General features: G+C 37.6%; 1 protein-coding gene across 2 annotated transcripts in view; it reads left to right on the forward strand.

Annotated features, from left to right (window-relative positions):
* Positions 1 to 26,271, forward strand: part of c12.2 (von Willebrand factor A domain-containing protein c12.2) — a 590,945-nt gene that overhangs the window by 346,848 nt on the left and 217,826 nt on the right. For both annotated transcript variants that reach the window (XM_070085296.1, XM_070085297.1), the window contains exon 9: positions 21,996 to 22,197. In XM_070085296.1, the coding sequence (XP_069941397.1) occupies positions 21,996 to 22,197 (202 nt within the window). The remainder of the gene's footprint in view (positions 1 to 21,995; positions 22,198 to 26,271) is intronic.

Below are 26,271 nucleotides of genomic sequence, written 5' to 3' on the forward strand. Positions count from 1 at the left end.
TTCTACTTTAGCACCTGAGAATAGCACCTTGATTATTTTAACAATTGTGAATATATAAACTAGGGTAGTTATATAAAGCTAAAATAAAGGAGAAAATATATAAGGGACTAAAATTAAGTAATGGTAAACAAAGTTAAATGGACAGATGGTCACTATGAAATAATATTGGTTTAGGAGTAAGATCTGATTTGTAATATTAAATAAATTGAGCAGTTTATTGCACAATAAAAAGTAAAAAAAAAAAAATGAGGTAGTTGGTACTAGCTAGCAAAAGATAGTTTTGGTACTTGCAAAAAAGTAATTGGAATATACACTAATTGCATACACAAAGAAAAGTGACTAAAAAACAAGTAGTGATAAATAAAATTAAATGGACAGGTAAGAATAATGAATATTATTAATTTGGAGTAAGATTTGACTTGTAATTTAAAATTATGAGCAATTAATAGCAGTAAGAAAGAAGTATAGAGTATTGGAGGTAGTTGGCATTAGCTAGTGATGAAAAATAATAAAAATAATAATGCACAATATAATAGTAACGTACACTATATGCACCACACGTATATATGTATTAAGGTCACTTATCTAATCTGTTACAGAAATGTCAGCTTTTCTAAGGAAGGTAGAGAAATCATGTTTGTTTGAGATGGTATATTGTTGTCCTGTTGATGTTTTCCTTACTAGTATTTTCCCATCTCGCGTGAAACACTGATGTATTTTGTTTTCCTGTTTAAGTTTTCTCAGCCTGAACAGAAGGTTTTGACGTTTTTTTGTTAGACACTCATTTATGTACACTCCATTTTTCGTTGTAATTGCAGATTTAATTAGGTCCTTTCTTTTATCGTATGAATGAAGTCGGATCATTATACTGTGTTTACTTCCTGGTTTTCCTAGCAAACGTGTTTCTTTGATTTCATTGTTTTGCACGATGACTTGTATGTGGTTCTGTATTATCCTGACAGCAGTTTCTTTGCACTGTGCTTGTGTTATGTCACTAGGAATGTGTGGACTGTTTATTATAACTGCATCAGACAACTTATCTTGTTCAGTTTTGTCGTCTTGGAAATCAAGGTATTCATTTAGTCGAGTGTGCATGTTCTGATTCCAGTCCTTGATTGCTTCTTCAACCTTCATATTTACTGTTGTTATTTGCTCAGTGTGACTGGCTATAGCTGCTTTTAGAGTATTTTCTGTGTCAACACTTCCTGATGTAATCTTCTCTTCAAGGTTTTGGATCTTGTTCTCGAGGTTGGTTATCTTGGATTCTCATCGCTCGAGTGTTGCTTTGATATCTTTGATTTCATTTTCTAGAGCAACGATGTAGTCCTTGATATTGTCAGGAATAATCATACCTGAGTTATCATGGGTGAATCCTTTGAAGGGAGTGGAGTTGGAGGGGGAGTCAGCCATGTTTGTTGTTGTTGTTGTTGTTCCCTGGGTGGCGGTGGTGAGGGGGGTTGATGATACACCGGCGTCCTGCTGGGTAGACAAGTTGAGTTCTAGGGTCCTTGCTGTTATTCTATTATTACTGGTGTTGTTTCTTCTGCGATATCCTTTCATAGTATCACTGAAGTAGATACTGTGTAGCAATGGAGGAGAAGGCTTGTTTTCTCGGAGCTCGGGTTAATTGGTTGTCTGGCAGCGGAGGCAGTGTTTGGGTTAGCAGGGCTGTCTTCCTTAGATCTTCTAATTTTGTCAAGATTTGGGTTACATTCTTAGTATTCTTGGGTCATGTTGTGGTCTACGTGGGTTCATGTAGTTGAACTTTCACTTAGGCCATCACAAGTTTTGATGAGCGATGTTTTTTTGAGAAAGAAGAGCTGGTAGGATACCGTTGCTGCCGCTGCCGCCGCCGCTTAATACACCTACCATCTGACTTACGACCAAGCTTGGTTCTGACCAACTGGTCGTAAGTCAAAATGGACGTAAGTCGAACATTTGAAAATTGCTGACATACTAGGTAGGGCATAATGTCAAACCTTTCCTATATAAACTACCTACATAGTACTGTAAACTGTAATGTAATGTACAATCATTATTTCATTCTTTTTACCATAATTTACATCTATTGTTATATTTTAATTATTCATGTACTGTATATAATGTATACATGGTATTGAACTGTATTGTAAATTTTACGTCGCATATAGTATCATATGTTACTGTTATCTTTATGTATTGTCGACACAGTGGAATGGGAGAATACCACTGGTAGTGTCATCCTGCCAGAATGTAGTGTAACCTACACCCTAAGTAAAGAGAAACAATTCTGGACCATGTGTAATACGTATCCAGCTGGCTGGCCGGGTGGGTGGGCAGGCAGGCGGATGGGCGGGCGGGCGGGCGAGTGGGTGGGTGGGCAGGTGGATGGGTGGTTGGTTGGCTGACTGGCTGACTGAATGTGGCTGTTTCTGTATCTCTCTCTCTCTCTCTCAAAGGTACACATAAGTAAAGTTATCATACATAGTATAAATTACCTAGGATAGCCCAAAAAATCCAGACAAAGTGCTATACAGTGGATCTGTGCTCCAGTGCCTTAAATTAATAATAATATTAATAATAATTATTATTATTACAATAATACATATGTACTACTACTAATAATATTATTATTAAACTATAATATAACAATTGTGTCCACTCATTACTTACCTTAAAATATCTGTAGTCTTAATGTAGAGTGAGAGGTGAGTAAACAATATTAAATGAGAGAGAATGAGAGGGTAGAAGGTTCACGAGTTATGTAAACAAACGTTGTTGTTGTTGTTATTACCAGCCCGGACACGAATGGTTTCTGTTCACTCTGTCAAGCCGACCAGAAAAACATCTCATATTTGTTAATTTATATGTTTATATGTTATGTAGCATGTTTATTATATAATTTTGAAAAAAAATCATAGATGGATTAAGCCAAATGTCTATATTAACATTTTATACACATTTAATGCACCTCAGTGATTATTATTGTGTTATTATCATTATTAATATGGCGTCTTCAAGACCAATTACACTCTTAATGAGTGGCTCTGAGACAGGCAAGCAGACAGAAAGACAGACACACAGGTAGACAGAAAGACAGACAGACACACAGGTAGATAGGAAGACAGATACACAGGTAGACAGAAAGGCAGACAGACACACAGGTAGACAGAAAGACAGACACACAGGTAGACAGAAAGACAGACACACAGATAGGCAGAAAGTCACACACAGGTAGACAGGCACACACAGGTAGGCATAAAGACAGACACACAAGTAGACAGAAAGACAGACACACAGGTAGACAGACACTGGTAGAAATAAAGACAGACACACAGGTAGACATAAAGACAGACACACAGGTAGAGAGAAAGACACACAGATAGACAGAAAGACACAGGTAGACAGAAAGACAGACACACAGGTAGACAGCCAAACAGACACACAGATACAGACAAACACAGATATACAGGCAGACAGATACAGACAGGTTTATGTGCAACAGTGAAAACAAATAGAGAGTTCGAGAGTAAGAGCCTTTCATGCCACAATCTCCAGTGCAAGATTCAGACTTCATCTTAGGGGCCATGGTGAAATTTACTGTCCAGTTAGTACAGTTAACACAGTATGATGCTGCTGATAGGGCAGGGTTACTCAAACTGATGCTGCCTGCATGACGCATTTGCCGCCGGGAGTATTGTCAAATATTGTACAGCTGTGTGCATCAGCCGGCCCGGCCCAGCACAGCTGCCAGATGCATGGTCGTAAGTTGAGTGGGCGTATGTCGAGCAGGTTGTAAGTCGGATGGTAGGTGTATTCCATTCATTTTAGCTCTTGCAAGTGCTAAATAAGCTACCATGGCTCCAAAGAAAGCTCCTAGTGCCAAGCCTTTGGTAAAGAAGGTGAGAAATACAATTGAATTTAAGAAAAATATCATTGAACAATATGAAAGTGGCGTACGTGTGGCCGAACTGGCCAGGATGTATAACAAACCCCATACAACCATATCTTCCATCGTGGCAGAGAAAAAGGAAATCAAGGAAGCTGTTGTTGCTTGGAGAAAATTGTGGCCAGATTGTGTCCACAAGTGGGATTTTGAAGGGTTTGTGGCTGACCTTGATGAGCCTATGTCAGCTGTGAAATCTTTTGTGGCATTGGGGAGTTCCATGGGGTTGGATGTGAGTTTGTAGGATATAGAAGAGTTGGTGGAGGACCACAATGAAGAGCTAACCACTGGGGAGCTGCAAGAACTCAGCAGGAAGAGCAACAGATCGCAGCTCAGAATCTTGCCGCAGAGGAGGAGGAAGAGAGATGGAAGAAGGTGTCTTCAGAAATTAAGGAGATTTTTGAAATGTGGAGTAGGATGGAAAGATTTATGGAGAAACATCACCCTGAGAAGGATGTTGCAAGCCATATCAGCAACTTGTACAGTGACAGAGTCTTGGCCCATTTTAGGGAAGTTTTAAAGAGACGCCAGAAACAGAGCTCTCCGGACAGTTTTTTTTGCGAGGCAGGACTCCAGTCACTCTCAAGCTGGTCCTAGTGGCATTAAGAAACAGAGAAGAGAAGTAACCCCAGAAAAGCAATTGGTACCTGAGGTGTTGATGGAAGGGGATTCCCCTTCCAAACAGTAACTAATCCAATCTCACTCCTCCTCCAGTCTTCCATACACTAAGAAGAATCACCAATAAAGGTAAGTGTTATGCTGTTAATGTTTCATTCATCATGTCCCATTGTATTGTTTATGTACTACATCTATATTTCATGTAAAAAATTATTTTGTTTTAGTACTTCTGGGTGTCAGGAACAGATTAATTGTATTTACATTATTTCTTATGGGGAAAATTGATTTGAAAATCGTCTATTTCGATAATAGTCCCACTTCCAGGAACGGATTACGGACGATAATTGAGCGACCACTGTACTCTTACGTTGTGTACAAGTTAGTACAGAATAAACAAGCAGCAACACACCATTTTTAGAGTGAATGAAGATATTATTATTATTATTATTATTATTATTATTATTATTATTATTATCATAATAAAAGGCACTAAACCCACAAGGGTCATGAATTGCTATATATAGAGTGAAGGCATGCGAAAAGAATGTTTTTCTACAGTTATCCCCCAGTTTGACTAGAGAAAACGTAATTCTTCTGACACTACCTACACAGCTGCTTTGTAAACAAATCTCATATTTACGTCAATTTTTATTCTGTGAGTGCATGTATCATGTTTATATGCTATGTAACGGGTTTCATATATAATTTTGAGGGAAATATCATAGATGGATTAATGAAAATGCCTATATTAATGTAAAATAAGACATTTAATGTGCCCAAGAGTGATTATTATTACGTAGTATTGGCGTCATGAGTAGAGAGAGACTTAGTGATTTTAATGTGTACCTGCACACCAGCACAGTGTGTAAGTATATTTTTTTTTTTTTTTTTTTTATTTACAATTTGAGCACACATACAGATAAGAGCAGCATGCCAAAGCCACTTATACTATGCATAGCATTACGGGCTGGCTTAAAATTAACTTAAGATTAACTAAGCAATGATGAAATCAGTGATAAAACATTAATGTAAACAGATTACTATAAAGCACAAGTGAGTATTACAAAGACAGGTCATATGGTTGCATGCATTGCTGTACATTCAGTAGAATGGAGTATTCTGTTAGGTAGTGTATTTAAAAAATAATAAAGTTAGATTGGGTTTTAGGTTTAACATTATGTGATATAATTGTGAGAAACATTTAAGATATACAATATATAAGGTTCAGTTATTCAGTATTTATTTGGTTTTGGGTGAGTAAGTGATCTTTGAGAAGAGACTTGAATTTATAAACAGGTAGTGTTTCTTTTATATTTACAGGTAATGAATTCCAGATTTTAGGGCCTTTTATGTGCATTGAGTTTTTGCATAGCGTGAGATGGACACGAGGAACATCAAAGAGTGATCTGTGCCTTGTGTTATGGTCATGTGTTCTGTTTAGGTACAGGTACACATAAGTATAATTATCAGAGTACAGTGGTCCCTCGTTGTTTGTAATTAATCCGTTCCTGGAGCCGTTACTATAAACGAAATTTACGATTTACGAATCAATTTTCCCCATAAGAAATAATGTAAATACAATTAATCCGTTCCTGACACCCAGAAGTATTAAAAAAAAATTTTTTTTAACATGAAATATGCATGTAGTACATAAACAATACAATGGGAAATGGTGAATGAAACATTAACAGCATAACACTTACCTTTATTGGAGATTTTTCTTAGTGTATGGAAGACTGGAGGAGGAAAGGGGGTGGATTGTTTATAGTTTGGAAGGGGAATCCCCTTCCATCAACACCTCAGGTACCATTTGCTTTTCTGGGGTTGCTTCTCTTCTCGGTTTCATAATGCCACTAGGACCACCTTGAGAGTCACTGGAGTCCTGTCTCACAAAATAGCTGTGGAGAGAGCTCTGTTTCTGGCGTCTCTTTAACACTTCCCTAAAATGGCCCAAGACTTTGTCACTGTACATGTTGCCAACCTGGCTTGCAACAAGCTTGTTAGGGTGATGTTTCTCCATAAAGCTTTCCATCTTACCCCACATAGTAAAAATCTCTTTAATTTCTGAAGAAGGCACCTTCTTCCATCTCTCTTCCTCCTCCTCTGCAGCAAGATTCTGAGCTGTGATGTGTTGCTCTTCCTGCTGAAGCTCTTGCAGCTCCTCAGTGGTGAGCTCTTCATTGTGGTCTTCCACCAATTCTTCCACATCCTCCAAACTCACATCCAACCCCATGGAACTCCCCAGTGCCACAATTGATTTTACAACAGACATAGGTTCATTAGGGTCAGTCCCAAATTCTTCAAAATCCATCTTGTCGACACAATCTGGCCACAATTTTCTCCAGGCAGAGTTCAAAGTCCTGGTAGTCACTCCCTCCCAAGCCATACCTATAAGGGTTATGCAGTGGAGGATGCTGAAGTGTTCTCTCCAAAATTCCCTTAGGGTCAAGTGAGTGTCTGTGGTCACAGTCAAGCACCTGTGAAACATTGCTTTTGTGTAGAGTTTTTTAAAGTTTGCAATAACTTGCTGGTCCATGGGTTGGAGGAGAGGAGTGGTATTCGGGGGCAAGAACTTTACTGTGATGAACCAAAACTCCTCGAAAATTAGGTCATCCAAGTTTGGAGGATGAGCAGGTGCATTGTCCATTATTTGCAGGCATTTGAGATCCAATTTCTTTTCCAGGAGATACTCCTACACACTAGGGCCAAACACTTCATTGAACCACTCGACGAAAATTTCTCTCGTGACCCATGCCTTACTTTTAGATTTCCAAAACACACACAATTTACTCTTCATAACATTGTTTTTCCTGAACACTCTGGGATTTTCAGAATGGTACACTAGTAATGGCTTCACTTTGAAATCCCCACTAGCATTAGCACAGAACATTAGCATCAGCCTGTCTTTCATAGACTTGTGTCCTGGCATTGCCTTTTCCTCTTGTGTAATGAAGGTCCTCTTTGGCATTTTCTTCCAAAAGAGGCCTGTTTCGTCACAATTGAACACTTGTTCAGGTTTCAGTCCTTCAGCCTCTATGTACTCCTGGAATTCATGCACATATTTTTCAGCCGCCTTGTGGTCCGAACTGGCAGCCTCACCATGCCTTACCTCACTGTGTATGCCAGTACGGTTCTTAAATCTCTCAAACCAGCCTTTGCTGGCCTTAAATTCACTCACTTCACCACTATTTGCAGGCAATTTCTTTACTAAATCTTCATGCAACTGCCTAGCCTTTTCACAAATAAACGAAGTCATAAGAGTATCTCCTGCTAATTGTTTCTCATTTATCCACACCAATAATAACTTCTCAACCTCTTCCAGTACTGGTGATCTCATTTTTGTCATCATAGTTACTCCCTTTGCAACAACATCATCCTTTATTTCATTTTTCTTGGCCACTATGGAACATAAGGTTGTGTAGGGTTTCTTATACATCCTGGATAGTTCAGCCCCACTTGTACCACTTTCATATTGTTCAGTGATAGTTTTCTTAAATTCAATCGTATTTCTCACCTTCTTTACCACAGGCTTGGCACTAGGAGCTTTCTTTGGAGCCATGGTAGCTTATTTAGTACTTGCAAGCACTAAAATAAATGGAATATTATGAAATATTTCCCTGGAGCATGTGAGGGGACCTTCGCTCACTGGTAAACAATGCCAGACTGGCTGCCGCCCTGTCTCACACCGTGGGTACGCGTCCCGGACGAACTACGACTTGCGAGTCAACCTATGAAAAGCGAGTCCATGTTTATACGAAAATACCTCTATGATTGGTGAATTTTACGATTGCTGGGAACTACGAAAAGCGGGGGACCACTGTACATATGAAATACGCAGTAACTTTAAAACACTTGAAATTTTGGAAAGTTTCTTGGCATAATTGATGTGGTCATGGAAAATGTAAACAAGCCGAGTGGGGCACACCGTATTTGAAATTTTGGTCATAATTTGGCATCACCATATTAGCGGAATGCCGTAAGGCAAAACACCGTAAAGCGGGGCCCTACTGTATAGAGAATTATTTCAGGAGAAATATATAATGGGACTAAATTAAGTAGTGGTAAACAACCTTTAAAGGATAGATAGTCACTATGATATAAAATTAATCTGAGAGTAAGAATTGCCTTGTTGCATAAAGTTTGAGCAGTTAATATCACAAATAGAAATATTATTTGAGATAGTTGATACTAGCTAGTAAAAGATGGTACAAGGAATTGCACAATAGTGTAGTAGGAACACACACTAATTAGTTATTTGTAATTTGAGAGTACAGGGAAAATTTGGTAAGATTATAAGAGAATTATTACAGTGATTTAAGTGGGAATAATTGGTAATACAGATATTATTAAAGAGTAAGTATCTTATTAACAAATAATAAATTGTGAATGGGAAATCTGGGAAAATAACACAAATTGAGTCACACAAGGAACTGTGTGGGACACATGGGATAATGAGGCAGTAAATACTATCCCAGAGGTGATAGTAAAAGGATTAGTTCATTAATGACATAATAACATACACTAACGTAGTACAAAGATTTGGTCACTAATATCAGTCAGACTCTGTAATGTTTGCATCATGACGGAAGTTTGCTAGTTCATTACTTCATCATTCCACCAATCACTCTTCTTTCCTCCTATACCCACCCTCCTATAGTCACAAATTTCTGCCCCACATTCTAATACTGCATTTTTAAAACCATCCCATCCCTCTTCAACCCCCTCCCCCCCTACTACCCATACTTGCACTAGCCCACCTTTCTGCCAGAAGTTGCTTATATCTCACTTTAACTTTCTCCTCCCTTAGTTTATAAACTTTCACCTTTCTTACTTGCTGTTGCCATTTTTCTTTTGTCCCATCCACCTCTTACTCTAACTGTAGCTACCACTAGATAATGATCCGATATATCTGTTGCTCTTCAATAAACATGTACATCCTGAAGCCTACTCATCAACCTTTTATCCACTAATACATAATCCAACAAACTACTTTCATTACGTGCTGTATCATATCTTGTATACTTATTTAACCTCTGTTTCATAAAATATGTATTATTACCAAACCTCTATATATCAATTGGTTATAAATGACCATTGTTTTTAAAGGGGTGGACCAGTAAGCCAGCGGAAGGCCTCGGTCAGATGACCAAAGCTCTAAAGGCGGGTCATCATCTGACTAAGACCCACGTCAGGAAACACTTGTCCTGTTTCCTGGCAAACCTCACCTAACCTAAACTAACCAAACCTCTTTCTACACATAGTTCAATTAAAGGCTTCCCACTTTCATTTACCCCTGGCACCCCAGATTTACCTACTACTCCCTCTACAACATTTTTACCCACTTTAGCATTGAAATCCCCAACCATAAGTACTCTCTCACTTGGTTCAAAACTCTCCACACACTTAACATTTCTCAAAATCTCTCTCTCTCCTCTACACTTCTTTCTTTTCCAGGTGCATAAACACTTACTATAACCCACTTTTCATATCCAATCCTTATTGTACTCCACATACTCCTTGAATTTATACACTTATATTCCTGTTTTTCCTGCCATAACTTATCCTTCAACATTATTGCTACTCCTTCCTTAGCCCTAACTCTATTAGAAACCCCTGACTAATCCTGTTTATTTCTCTCCATTGAAATTCTCCTACCCCCCCTCAGCTTTGTTTCACTTAGAACCAGGACATCCTGCTTCTTTTCATAACATCCATAATCATCTCTTTCTTATCATTCGCACTACAACCATGCACATTCAAACATCCCACTTTGATGGTTTTCTCCTTTTTCTTTTTAGTAGGCTGTAGGGGAAAAGGGGTTACTAGCCCATTGTTCCCGGCATTTCAGTTGACTTTTATAACACGCATGGCTTACGGAGGAAAGATTCTTATTCCATTTGCCCATGGATGTGAAAGGAAAAGTAATAAGAACAAGAACTATTAAGATAAAATCAAAGAAAACTCAGATGAGTGTGTATACATAAACGTATACATGCATGTGTAGTGTGACTTAAGTGAAATCAGAAGTAGCAAGACATACCTGAAATCTTGCATGTTTATGAGAATAAAGGCACCAGTAATCCTTTCATCATGTAAAACAAATACAGGCTTCCATTTTACACTCATTTGGCAGTATGGTAGTACCTCCCTGGGTGGTTGCTATCTACCAACCTACTACCTATAATTACCTATTATTATTATAATTATGCTTATTGCCATCGATATACCCTGTTCACTGAGTTTAATTATTTCTAACTTGGCATTTTTATCACAGTTGTGATTATTATATTATTATCATAAACGAGAGAGAAGTGGAGAATGTAAACAAACTGAGGGCAGTCACACGAACGTGTATTAATACCTGTGCACTTGCTATTCGTGTGTTCATTTTGCATTATGCATGAGTTTGTGAGGGTTTTTCCTTCACAATACAAACACCTTACATAGTGTACAAGTTGTCTTCACATTGCTGCAGTAGAATAACAGCAACACTTTCATTCTCATGCAACACATCATTTTTAGAGTGTATGGCTCTACGCACATGAAATTACTGCCTCCCTTTCTTCATCGACATTTAAAAGTTCCTCAAAATATTGCCAGTAATACTATACTGTACACAGCTTCTCTGGTGTTGGACTAAAGAAGACATAATTCTTGCTGTCACTCCTACAAGCCACTCAGCTACCACATCTCATATATATTTCAGTTTATTCTACTTTGGGTGTATATATTGGTGCCCCGTGAATTGTGACATTTTACTATCATCATTCATTAGTATGTTAAAAAATGTAAAAATACAGAGTAGATACATCGCCTTAGAAAGGAATGGGAATCCTGGAGGTGGGATGTACAGTGTGTTCACTCTGAAGAAGGGGTGGAGATATGTTGGCAGTTTTGAATTGTAGTGTCAGCACACCTCTGGCAGTACAGTGATGGAGTGAGTGATGAAAGTGTTTCTTCTTTTTCTTCTTTTTTTTTTTTAAGCTTAAGAATATTTACTTTGTTTTATACTTAATTCTAACTATAGATTCACTACAAATCTTATGATTACAAGCATTGATCCTGATACCAACCTCTTATTTAATGACTTAAATGAATCAAACAGTTACTGTAATTACTACACTGCAGAACAATCAAAGGCACTTCTCAGTGCCAACAACAACATAACTATCTTTAACTACAATATCAGATCTTTAACCCTTTGAGGGTCGACAGGCCCTCTCCGAAACTCGTTCTCAGGGTCGGCCAAATTTAAAAAAAAAAAAAAATTATTTTTTCTTATGAAAAAATAGAGTTTTTTTTTCTAAACATTATAGGATAAACAAAAAAAATTTACCATCAATACTTACGGAGATATGGATGCATGAAGTTTGCAGAAAATGAGCCGCGTATGGCAACAGCGGCGGCTGCCGCTCACCCGGTAAACTTTAGTTTACTTGTATTTGAAGGTTTGTTGTTTTTTTCACTATTTTATTTTTTCACATAACTTATGTGGCCTATGAGACCAAAGTAAGGTGCAATGTACATGTATACACTCATTGTATACAACACAATAAGCACACAAACATAATTATCAATATATTGTTTACAAAACTTGTTTACAAAAACAAACAATACAAAACATTGTTTATTATTATTGTTCTATAATATATATACCAATATACAGTCACTGAACATATTCCTATTAGTTCTGCAGCTTGTGGAACTCTGAAACATGGTGTCATACACAATGGTGTTTTATCTTTCTCCCTCATTCTATCTCTTTCAATCTGTCTCTCTCTTTCTATCTGTCTGTCTACCTCTGTCTCACAGGTACACATAAATACAAGTATACATAGTATAAATTACCTAGGATAACCCAAGAAATCCAGACAAAGTGCTATACTCTGCTTGAAGATGTGAGTAAAAGTGATGACACAGTCTTGTGGCTCTCTGAGACAGAGAGCTAGACGGATAGACAGATAGACAGGGAGCTTGACAGACAGACAAATAGACAGACAGAAATGTTAGTGTACCAGTACCAGTGTACTAGTGTTCCACCCTCCTCCTCCTCTTCTTCCTCTTCCTCCTCTTCCCCCTACTCTTCCTCCTCTTCCCCCTACTCTTCCTCATACTCTTCCTCTTCCTCCTCTTCCTCCTCCTCCTCTTCCTCCTCTTCTTCCTCTTCCTCCTACTCTTCCTCTTCCTCCTACTCTTCCTCCTCCTCCTCCTCCTCTTCTTCCTCTTCCTCCTCTTCCCCCTAATCTTCCTCCTACTATTCCTCTTCCTCCTCCTCTTCCTCTTATTCCTCTTCCTCCTACTCTTCCTCTTCCTCCTCTTCCTCCTCCTCCTCTTCCCCCTACTCTTCCTTCTTCTCCTTCTCCATAGTGTAAATTACCAGGAGTCGGCAGCTGTCAAAATGACATATTGTCTCATTACTCACTCCCCCCTCCCGCCTGTCAAAACAATGGGGTCGGATGCTGCTTCCCTTCCTCCATTCTATCTAATTATCTTTCTCCCTCATTCTATCTGTCTTTTTATCTCTGTCTCACAGGTACACATAAATACAAGTATACATAGTATAAATTACCTAGGATAACCCAAGAAACCCAGACAAAGTGCTATACTCTGCTTGAAGATGTGAGTAAAAGTGATGACACAGTCTTGTGGCTCTCTGAGACAGAGAGCTAGACGGATAGACAGGGAGCTTGACAGACAGGCAAATAGACAGACAGAAATGTTAGTATACCAGCAAAAACAAAGGGAGGGAGAGGTTTATCTCATCTTTTGGCATCAGCTCTACCCTCATTTACCCTCATCAAACGTCAGCACTTATCAGATGTTATCTCCCCTTATCTTGTTACTGTCATGGGTGAACATTTATTATTACCTATTATTATTATTATGTATTATTATTATGTATTATTATTATTATGTATTATTATTATTATGTATTATTATTATTATGTATTATTGTTATCATTACGTATTCTTCTTCTTCCTCCTCCTCTTCTTCTTCCTCCTCCTCCTCTTCTTCCTCCTCCTCCTCCTCCTCTTCTTCTTCCTCCTCCTCCTCCTCTTGCCTCCTCCTCCTCTTGCCTCCTCCTCCTCTTGCCTCCTCCTCCTCTTGCCTCCTCCTCCTCTTGCCTCCTCCTCCTCTGCCTCCTCCTCCTCTGCCTCCTCCTCCTCCTCCATTCTTGGAACAAGTTTGAAGAGCTTGTAGTTCATAATCACTATCACTATCATCACCAATGCTCACATCTGAGTCTGGGATTTTGGAAAATAGGAGTTTCCTCTTTGATTCTGGTACAACTGAACGTGAACAAGATGGCCCAGCACCAGAGGTGGAAGGCTGTGGGTTGTCTGGGTTTTCCTCACTATTACCCATATTATGGTCATTAGTTTCGGTCAAAACCTCACCAGAACCTTGAAACTCATCTTCACTGTCACTTCCATCTGTATTAGAACTGTCACTGGGGAACAAAAGTGTCCCAATTCGCCGAGGAGTGAGGAACTTCTTACCGCGAGGCACAGTGGAAATTGTGTACTATGATGGCATTCCCACAATGCACCACTGGGTGCCAGATTTTTTTCCTACTGCGCACACCCACCACACAGACCCATTCTCTCACATCTAGGCTTATCAGCCTTTTCCTCTGAGATTTGAGGCCGCTAGAATTTATGCGTACTAGTACGACAAAAAACCCTACGCATAAGACGTACTAGTACGACCAAAACCCTCAAAGGGTTAAGCAAGCATTACGATGACCTCATAGCATTACTAAATTCCTTACATGCCAATATGTCCATCATTACACTAACTGAAACCTGGCTAAAGCCTGATAGTACAGATGTCTATGCCATTCCTGGTTACACAGCCATACACAACTGTAGGCCAGACCAACAACGGGGTGGCACAGCCATGTACTACTCAGACCAACTAGAATGTATCACTAATACTTGCACAAGGGATGAACATGGGGAATATATAATAGCCAAATTCAAATCCAAATACCTACAAAAACCTCTCACATTGATAAACATCTACAGAGTTCCACAGTCAAACATTAGCCAATTTAGTCAAAACCTAGGAAGTATGATAACTGATGCACGCATGAACAAAGATCACTTACTACTCTCAGGTGACTTCAATATAAATCTCCTGCAAGACCAGGACCCACACGTTACTGAATTTACAAACACAATGAGTAACTGTATGTTGCTACCAACAGTAACAAAACCTACAGGAGTTACAGAAACTAGCGTTTCCCTACTTGACCACATCTGGACCAACACCATATCCCCTTTAAAATCAGGCATAATTACAGATAATACCACAGACCACTACCCTACTTTCCTAATAACAACTCTTGGTAAACTACCCCAAGACACTACTAAAGTCACCTTCAGACTTCACAATGAGGCAGCCATTAATAACTTCACAACAGCAGTAGCAAACATTGACTGGCACACTGAGCTAGAAATCTATACAGATATTGATGAATGTATTAATAATTTTCTAAAAAAGACCCAATACCTCTATAACAAGCACTGCCCTAAAAAAACTAAACAGATGACAGCTAAGAGACTGAACAGTCCCTGGCTAACACCCAGCATTCTCAAATCCATAAATACAAAACACCAATATGAAAAACAGTACAGAATGGGTCACATAACCAGAGACCAAACAAAACGTTACTCGTCAATCCTAACCAGCCTGATAAGAAGGGCAAAAAAATTGTATTATGAGAACAGATTATCCAACTTACGAGGTGATATAAAAAAAGACCTGGAAAACCCTATCAGAAATTCTGGGAACAAAAAAGATATCACGAAATAGCGAAATAAAATTAGCAAAATCAGATGAACCCCAACTCCCACCAACAGAAACAGCAAACAGACTCAATGATTTCTTCTCCACTATAGGACAAAACCTTGCCAATAAAATCCCAAGCTCAGATACCCCACCAAATGACTAAAAAACAAGGCAGGAGATTTAAATACCTTACCACCCTTTATATACAAAAAAGTGTCACAAGTGCTATCACCAATCATTGCAACACTCTTTAACAAATCCATTGAATCCTCCACCTTCCCTACAGTACTCAAAATAGCAAGGGTCACCCCGATCCACAAAGGAGGAGACCAAACAGAGTTGAATAACTATAGGCCAATATCCAACTTACACCCTCTCTCAAAAATCTTCGAAAAATTAATTCATAAACGAATCTACTCCTACCTTATCTCCCAAAACATACTCAACCCCTGCCAATTTGGATTCAGGCCTAATAAAAATACTAATGAGGCTATTATGCACATGCTAGAACATATACAGTGGACCCCCGGTTAACAATATTTTCTCACTCCAGAAGTATGTTCAGGTGCCAGTACTGACCGAATTTGTTCCCATAAGAAATATTGTGAAGTAGATTAGTCCATTTCAGACCCCCAAACATACACGTACAAACGCACTTACATAAATACACTTACATAATTGGTCGCATTCGGAGGTAATCGTTATCCGGGGGTCCACTGTATACACTGCAATAGAGAAAAAAGAAGTCCCACTGGGGATCTTCATTGACTTACGTAAAGCTTTTGATACAGTTGACCATGACTTGCTCCACGTAAAATTGTCACACTATGGTATAAGAGGGCACTCTCTCAACTACCTCAAGTCATACCTCAGCAACAGAAGCCAATATGTGTACACAAATGGGGCAAACTCTTCTGCACAACCAATTACAGTTGGTGTCCCACAGGGAAGTGTCCTTGGCCCTCTTCTCTTTCTCCTATACATAAATGACATACCAAATGCTTCGCAATTACTCAAACCCACACTATTTGCAGATGACACTACATACGTCTTCTCCCACCCAAGCCCAGTCACGCTAGCCAATACTGTAAATACCGAATTACAGAAAATATCTACCTGGATGAGGACTAACAAACTTACACTAAACATTGACAAAACCTACTTCATTCAGTTTGGTAACAGAGCTACAGATGTCCCTCTTAACATAATGATAAATGGATCACCTATCACAAAGCTAACAGAGGGAAAATTCTTAGGAATCCACCTTGATAATAGACTCAAATTTCATACACATATACAACAAATTTCTAAGAAAATTTCCAAGACTGTAGGCATACTATCAAAGATACGGTACTATGCTCCACAGTCAGCCCTCCTGGCCCTATATCACTCTCTTATTTACCCCTATCTCACCTATGGAATTTGTGCATGGGGCTCAACAACAATTAACCATCTCAGACCACTAATTCCCCAACAAAAGGCTGCAGTTAGAATGATAACAAATTCTCACTACAGGCAGCACACTCCACCAATATTCAATACACTAAACCTACTCACCATACAAAACATCCATACTGCACCTATTACATACATAGAACACTTAACTCTGATATTAACCCTCCCCTCAAACATCTCCTTGCCAACCTCAACAGAACACATGACCATAACACAAGGCACAGATCACTCTTTGATGTTCCTCGTGTCCATCTCACACTATGCAAAAACTCAATGCACATAAAAGGCCCTAAAATCTGGAATTCATTACCTGTAAATATAAAAGAAACACTACCTGTTTATAAATTCAAGTCTCTTCTCAAAGATCACTTACTCACCCAAAACCAAATAAATACTGAATAAGTGAACCTTATAAATTGTATATCTTAAATGTTTCTCACGATTATATCACATAAATGTTAAACCTAAAACCCAATCTAACTTTATTATTTTTTAAATACACTATCTAACAGAATACTCCATACGACTGAATGTACAACAATGCATGCAACCATATGACCTGTCTTTGTAATACTCACTTGTGCTTTATAGTAATCTGTTTACATTAATGTTTTATCACTGATTTCATCATTGCTTAGTTAATCTTAAGTTAATTTTAAGCCAGCCCATAATGCTATGCATAGTATAAGTGGCTTTGGCATGCTGCTCTTATTTGTATTTTTTTGTACCTCTGTATGTGTGCTCAAATTGTTAATAAATAAATAAATAAATAAATCTGCCTCAGTGGGAAATGGCCAGTGTGTTAAAAAAATATGATTCTGAAGGTTTATGAATGTTTGATGTAAATGAATGCTGGATAGTCTCTTTAAGTTGTTTTATACAGGTGTTTTATATAAAATGAGCATTCATAAGTTGAATAATTTTTGAAAAGCATAGGTTAGGTAAGAAAATGCTGTCTAATGAACATGACTCTCTTTGCTTAGCAAGAAGAAAGGCTGTGAGCACTTCTTTTGCCCACCAGGCCATTCTCAGGCAGATTAAAAAACTGTGACATATACTTCCCAGATTTGTCGGTGTTAATTTTTTATATTTAAAACACATAATATAAAGATTTTTACCATACTGTTAGAATGTGTTGATGACACTTTTTGAATCATACAGCAAGAAAATCATGTAACTGTAAAAGGATTTACTATATATCCTTGCCTGTTTTCTGGATTACAGTCTTAATTTAATCCATCCGTGCTGATTTATCCTTTATCCTTATTCAAATTGTCTCATTCCCTTCCTTCAGACTCACAGTTGGCTCTTCTCTTCTGACAAATCTTATTTCTACCTTTCATTATTATAATTTAACAACTCTTTAAAATATTCTCTCAGTCTTTTCAGTGCCTGTTTCCTCATTTAATATCTCGCCACTTTCAACTCCCACATCTGTTTCTTTTCCAGGCATTTTAATTTTTGTAGATATATTGAGCATGAAAGCAAATTCAGTGGAACCTTGACTTACGAGTGTCCCAACATACGAGTTTTTTGAGATACGTGCAGTCCGTGGGTCGATTTTTTGCTCTGAGTTATGAGCCAGCTCCCCCCTGCTTCCCCCTCAACCCAAAACCTGGGTGCCTCGCTTGTTTATCTATGATTTCATGCTTTAATTCCATGGAAATCATCCTCTTTTTCTTCTCAGCACTGTCCTTTACACTTACTTTCTCAGGACCCATGTATAGAAAAACGAAATTTGGCCAAATGACTGTCAAAAATGTAAGCAAAGCATGAGAGAACTGCTCCCACAGTGAGGTAAACAGTGCACTGAGTTGGCGGTGTTCGTTATTATTTTTTTTATATGGTGCACACTGACCACACAGACCCATTCTCTCACATTCGTCAAACACGGTACCTCGTAAGACGTATATATACGACCTCAACAGTCAAAGGGTTAATAACAATAATAATAATAATAATAATAATAATTATTATTATTAGTAGTAGTAGTAGTAATATTATTATTATTATTATTATTTTTATTTTATTTTATTATCACACTGGCCGATTCCCACCAAGGCAGGGTGGCCCGAAAAAGAAAAACTTTCACCATCATTCACTCCATCACTGTCTTGCCAGAAGGGTGCTTTACACTACAGTTTTTAAACTGCAACATTAACACCCCTCCTTCATTATTATTATTATTATTATTATTATTATTATTATTATTATTATTATTATTATTATTTTTTGCATTATTATTATTATTATTATTATTATTATTATTAATTTTGGTAACTAGAGCACAGATCCAATTCCCTAGATCAAGAGCCCCTCACCAAACTCAAGGTTCCTTGATGCTGATGAGGGGCTCTTGATTTAGGGAATTGGATCTGTGCTCCAGTTCCCTAAATTAATATTTTATTAACACACTGGCCGATTTCCACCAACGCAGGGTGGCCCGAAAAAGAAAAACTTTCATCATCATTCACTCCATCACTGTCTTGCCAGAGGGGTGCTTTATACTACAGTTATAAAACTGCAACATTAACACCCCTCCTTCAGAGTGCAGACACTATACTTCCCATCTCCAGGACTCAAGTTTGGCCTGCCAATTTTCCTGAATCCCTTCATAAATTAATAATAATAATAATAATAATAATAATAATAATAATAATAATAATAATATTATTATTATTATTATTATTATTATTATTATTATTATTATTATTATTATTATGATAGAGCTTCAGTTACCTAAATTAACCCTTTGACTGTCGAGGTCGTATATATACGTCTTACGAGGTACCGTGTGTGACGTATATATACTCATAAATTCTAGCAGCTTCAAATCAAGCAGGAGAAAGCTGGTAGGCCCACATGTGAGAGAATGGGTCTGTGTGGTCAGTGTGCACCATATAAAAAAAATCCTGGAGTATGCAGTTCATAATGAGAAAAAAAAAACTCCGACCGTTTTTTTTTTAATTAAAATGCCGAATTTGTGATCTATTTTTGTATAGTATTTATGGGTGTGTTCTTGTTTTCTTAATCTCATTTGATAGAATGGAAAACATATTATAGAAATAGAGGTGATTTTGATTGATTTTACTATAAAAAGAACCTGGAAATGGAGCTCAAAGTAGGGGAAATGTTTGATTTTTGCCGATGTTGAAAAGTAAACAAATGATGTCATTGTCCAATAAATGTCCAACCAGCCATTCTAATATGCAGTCATGAATGGGTTGATGTTATTTATACAATTATTACAGTATTGCAGTAGTTTGCATAACAGTAAATCTTCTATTTTTTGTTTGAATAAAAATTCAAAATAGAAAGCAAGAGTAATATCAGAGGGGCTTGGAGACGTGACTGATGAACAAAGAAAATGTTATTTTAGAGTCAGGAGTGTTTGCATTGCTCATTCTGGACCTTATTTTGAAATTGTCATATTTTTTAATTTTCGTGAAATTGGCCAAATTACAAATTTCTGACCACTTATTGGGTAGTTGAAATCGGTAAATGGGCAGTTTCTTGTACTCAATCGATAGAAAAAATGGAGTTCTAAAGAAAAAGCTATGAGTTAGGTTGACTGGAACAATGGAATTAATCGAAAATAGGGCTCAAAGTGGGCGAAATCGCCTATTTGTAAATATCGCCGAGGTCGCTAACTTCGTGAGAGCGTAATTCCATCAGTTTTCAATCAAATTTCGTGTTTTTGGTGTCATTACAATCGGGAAAAGATTCTCTATCATTTCATAAGATTTTTTTTTTTTTTTTTTTTTTTTTTTTTTTTTTTTTTTTTTTTTTTTTTTTTTTAAATTTTGCGACACCAGGAGACACTTCAGGATTGGGGGTTGCGACAGTTAAGGGGTTAATAATAATAATAATACATAATACGTACGTAATAATAACTCAGAATGCTGCCGCTAGTTGGCACAACTGATGCCAAAACATTGGGTAAGCAGTTTTCATGTTTACATCACTGTGGGAGCATTTCTCTCGTGCTTCCTTGCATTTTTTTTTTTTTACAGTCATTTGGCCAAATTTCTTTTTTCTAACCATGGGTCATAAGAAAATAAGTGCAAAGGACAGTGCTAAGAAGAAGAAGATGTTGATTTCCATGGACTTAGCCAGGCAATACCAGCTTAATACACCTCCGATATGTAGATACTAAAGCTGTATCAGTTATGTTCAATGATTAAACAAAACAAATTGTATCAGTTAAGTTCAGCGATTAAACAAAACAATGTTGTTGTTGGAGGTTTACAGACCCACTGACATCATATGCCACATCCTCAACCTCCCCCACCCTCAACCTCCCCCACCCACACCATCCCCCACCCTCAACATCCCCCACCCTCAACATCTCCCACCCTTAACATCCCCCACCCTCAACCTCCCCCACCCACACCATCCCCCACCCTCAACCTCCCCCACCCTCAACATCTCCCACCCTCAACATCCCCCACTCTCAACCTCCCCCACCATTTCTGCTCCAAGTATGTAAGTACATATACGCTTTATATAAACAGTTAATTATTTCTTTGCATTCTGTAGTGTATTATAATATATTATGTGTTTATATACAATATTTTCCATGATTTCCTTGGAAAACTAGTGATCTACTGCAGTTAGCCTAAAAAATACTCCTTCTCTTACAGTAAGAGCATGGGAAGATACTATGTAGTCAAAGTTGGACAAGAAATGGCGGATGCTTCTGCCACTACCACCATATTATGGCCTAATTTATTCATTCTAGAGTACTATATATCACGTTTCTGTGTTAATTATATTGTTTATCATGTCATATTAGATGAATTGTGATGGATAAATAAGCCGTACAGTTGTTAATAGTGTCATATTCAAGTATTTTTTCTCATCTCTCCAGAGTGCAAGAACGGATTTATGGCTTTACAGTTAATTTAAATAAGGAAAATTAATTTGATATATGAGTAAATTGAGTTACAAGCTAGCTCCTGGAACGGATTAAACTCATAAGTCAAGGTTCCAGTGTATTTGTTTTCCATAACCAATTCTGATTTTTTAACATATTAGCCATTTCCCACCATATTAAATTTTATTTGTTTTAATTTGGTAGAATTTGTGCCATCTTTTAACATTACTCATTGGTACATTCTTCTGTAGTTAGCAAGAAAGTTCAATTTATTCTATTTATAAATTAAATGAATCTCCTAAATAAAATTTGCTTATTAATTTCAGGTTTCTTCCTCCACTTGCCAAGCAAGCATTAGACACCACTCTCAAAAATCAGGGTATAGTCAAAAGCAGCAATTTGAAAAATGAAGAACTTGCATGTGAAGTAAGCAATGGTGTGTTGAAGATTGGCAATACTCATTCTCCAGTCTATGTGCCTGACACCAAAACCAAAGTTCCTGATATCCTTTTCTTTGACATTCAGCAGGTAGGTATTTTTATTCATGATTGCCAACAAACAAAAAGACTGTTATACATGTCATTGAATATAAAAATATGTATATAATGTCATGATAATTTATATTTTTAAATATATCAGACATTTTCCACTAAGGTAATGTGGCCTGAGGAAATAAACACAACAAGGGATCCAACAGCATTTCTTGTGGAATGCCGTAGACTTATGATTGATACCAATTCTGATTCCACATTATTTATCCACACTCCTGGATTCTTATTAGTCAGCCATTACCATCAAGAGGGTGCTTTGAAAGGTGCTAAAGGCAATAGATCCAAAAAATTAGATCTACCCTTCCCTTTTCATGGATGGAATTTGATTGTCTTCCATTCCCCAAGGCAATGTATGAACCCCTACAGGTTTAGCTTTCCCTCATACCTTGATCTATGGGAGAAATTTTTCTCCTGTGTTACATAGCACAAAGTCATTCAGAATTTGAAAGGGAAATAGATGAGACTCATGCAAGCAGCACTTGGACATGAATCCTGGTATGTGTTATTCACTGTAAAGAGAGATGTAAGTTACCATTAGCAAGATTACTCCATGTTCTTTGGAGAAGTTTATATTCAAGTGAGGTCCCAAGAGGCCTTAAAATGTGCATACATAATTCCTCTTGACAGAGGGAGCAGCAGAACAGCTGCAAACTACTACTGACCAGTAGCACAAGCATCACACACACAAAATATTTACAAGTTATGAGAGGCCAGAGTACTGGCTTTAGGAAGAAATGTGAGCTATATTACACAAACCAAACTATCATGGCCTAGCAGGAAAATCTTGCCTATCTTAACTATGAGATAACTATGACAAAATTATGAAGGCTAATGTAATCTACACAGATATTGCAGCAGAACTTGACCGATGTGATTATGGAGTAATAGTTTATAAAACAAAGTTAATGTGTATAAAAGATGTTTGAAGGGGGGATATTCAAATTTCTAACATATAATCCACAAAATGTGGTAGTAAACAACACAGACATCTTTACTCAACAAAGAAAAAAGTTGAGCACCCCAAGACACTGGCCTAACACTATTACTGTTTCTTATCCTCATAGTAGATAAAGACAAGAACACTAACAGCAGGTACATATCTTTTTCAGACAGTACCAAAAAAATTATCAAAGATGTCTGATTGTCAGCATGTTTCTGACAAGACAGTGATTGAATGAATAAAAATGAATGTTTCCCCCTTTTTTTTATCAACTCTGTCATGGTGGGAGACATCTGGCATGTTAAAAAAAATTTGGCTGTGTAGGATATTTATAGTTGGGGTTGTAAAAGAAATGAATGCTAGGGTGTTGGGAAGGAATATGGGATTAAACGATGTTGGATCTGATGCAAAGTGGGAGCTATCACAGCTGCTATTTAGCTGATGACAGTTTATTTTGAGGATTCTGAAAACAAGCTACCAAAGTTGGTGGATGAATATGGGAAGGTATGTAAAAGAAGGAAATTAAAAGTGAGCATAGGAAAGAGCAAGGAAATGAAAAATAACAAAAATTAAGTTTGTCCAAAATGCTCTGTATATAAAGAGGCTTTTAGCATGTTCATCCAGTTCTTATACTCCTTTGTATACTGTATCATGCTGAAATAAAATTATCATTATTAAATTTGTTGAAAATAGCCTGAAAAGTCAAAAGAAGTAACTTAACCCTTTCAGGGTCCAAGGCCCAAATCTGGAGTCACGCACCAGTGTCCAAGAATTTTCAAAAAAAGCATTTGTTATTTTTTCTTATGAAATCGTAGAGAATCTTTTTGTGAAGGTAATAAAACAAAAAGTACGAAATTTGGTGGAAAATTGACGAAATTATGCTCTCGCGAATTTTGATGTGTCAGCGATATTTACGAATCGGCGATTTTGCCGAATTTGACTCCCATTTTAGGCCAATTACATTATTCCAGTCAACCAAATTCTTAGCTATTTCACTAGTATTACTTCTATTCTATCGATTGAGCACAAGAAATCGCCAAGTCAACTGTTTCAACTACAAAATAAAGTGATCGGAAATTGTTAATTTGGCCAATTTAACACAAAGTTCAAAATATTCCAATTTCAAAATAGGGTCCAGAATGAACAATGTAGGCATTCCTGGCACTAAACTAACATTTCCTCTGTTCATTAGTTATGTTTTGAGGCTTTACAAATAAATTCCATTTTGATTTTTTATTCACATAATGAATTTTTATTCACACCAAAAAATAGAAGATTTGCTGTTATGCAATACTGTAATAATTGTATAAATATCATCACCATATTTGTGAATGTATATTAGACCCACCAGCTGATGTGTATTAGACGTGTGAGGTCGTTTGTTTACTCTTGAATATCGGCAAAAATTTAACATTTCTGCTACTTTGAGCTCAGTTTCAAGCCATTTCCAGTGCTAAAACCAATTAAAATCATCTCTATTTCTGTAATATGTCTTCCATTCTATCAAATGAGACCAAGAAATCGCAAATACAACTATAAAAAATATACGAAAAAACACTGCAAAGTTGCTGTTTTAATCGAAAAATCATGATTTCATTTTTTTTCTCTCATTATACACAGTGTGCTGCAGGATCTGTTTTATGTGGTGCACACATACCACATAGATGTATTCTCTCATATCTAGGCCCAAATGTACCACTCACAGTTTATCAGAGTGAGCTGAGCTCATGGCGTAGATCTACGGTTTGGACCCTGAACGTAAAGCCGTAGATCTACGGGACGGACCCTGAAAGGGTTAATCATACCATAAATTCTAACTGCTTTTGCTTGTTGATATGCAAGTGTATAATAATAATAATAGTAATGTTGTTGTTGTTGTTGTTGTTGTTGTTGTTGTTGTTGTTGCTGTTGCTGCTGTTGTTGTTGTTGTTGTTGTTGTTGTTGTTGTACACTTGCATAACAACAAGCAAAAGCAGTCAGAATTTATGGTATGATTAAGTCACTTCTTTTGACTTTTCAGGCTATTTTCAACAAATATAATTGCTTTTTTTAATTTCAAATGAACATAACCCTAATTTTTATAAGTTTTCACTTTGAATAATATTAATTTGAGTAGATCAATAATATTTAGGAACATAATACTCGGCATTGCTTGAAAGTCTTCTATATCTAAATACAACCACTTCCTCCATACTCTATTCTTCCAATTTCAGATTCAGTGAATCATTATACCTGGTGGTCATAGACTGTGGCCCAGTCTATGACCTGGCCTCGCAGTGGATCAGGGCCTGACCAACCAGGCTGTTACTGCTGGCTGCACATAAACCAGCATACAAACCACAGCCTGGCTACTCAGGAACTGACTTTAGGTGCTTGTTCAGTGCCTTCCTGAAGACAGCCAGGGGTCTATTGGTAATTCCCCTTATGTTTTCTGGGAGGAAGTTGAACAATCTTGGGCCCCTGACACTTATTGTGTTGTCTCCCATCTTTATTGAAGAAACGTTTTGCCACACAGTGGCTTCATCAGTTCAATACAAAGTAGAAATGGGTAAGGAGAGAAGGAGATTGAGGTAATCAGTCCCTCAACCTGGAATCGATGGGTTCAGTCCATCATTCTTGTAGGAAGTGCAGCATAGGGCCATAGAGGTGGCTTATATACTGCAGTCAGGTGAGTCGAAGCAGGAGGACTGAACACATTGATTCCAGGCTGAGGGACTGATTACCTCAATCTCCTCCTCTCCTTACCCATTTCTACTTTGTATTGGCCTGATGAAGCCACTGTGTGGCAAAACATTTCTTCAATAAAGATTGCCATATGTTGCATAAGTGTACTTAGCTCAGAGGTGACCTGTACTTAGCTCAGTGAGGACGTGTCGAGTATGCTCTCTACGGACTGAACCAAGATGCCCTCCATCGAGCAACTTTACCAACAGCTTAAGGAAGAATTGAGGATGGTGAAGATGGAGATTCGACGACTGACCGAGGAAAACAAGAAGATTCGGAGTAGTCCTCCTGTTTTGAGTCCTCAGGTCAAGAAGGGAAACTGGTCAGTGGCTGGACAGCAGGGAACGAAGTTGACAATCAAGAAGACAAATGGAAAGGTAGAAACGA

This window comes from Cherax quadricarinatus, chromosome 15, assembly GCF_038502225.1.
Source record: "Cherax quadricarinatus isolate ZL_2023a chromosome 15, ASM3850222v1, whole genome shotgun sequence".
NCBI classification, from domain to species: Eukaryota; Metazoa; Arthropoda; class Malacostraca; order Decapoda; family Parastacidae; genus Cherax; species Cherax quadricarinatus.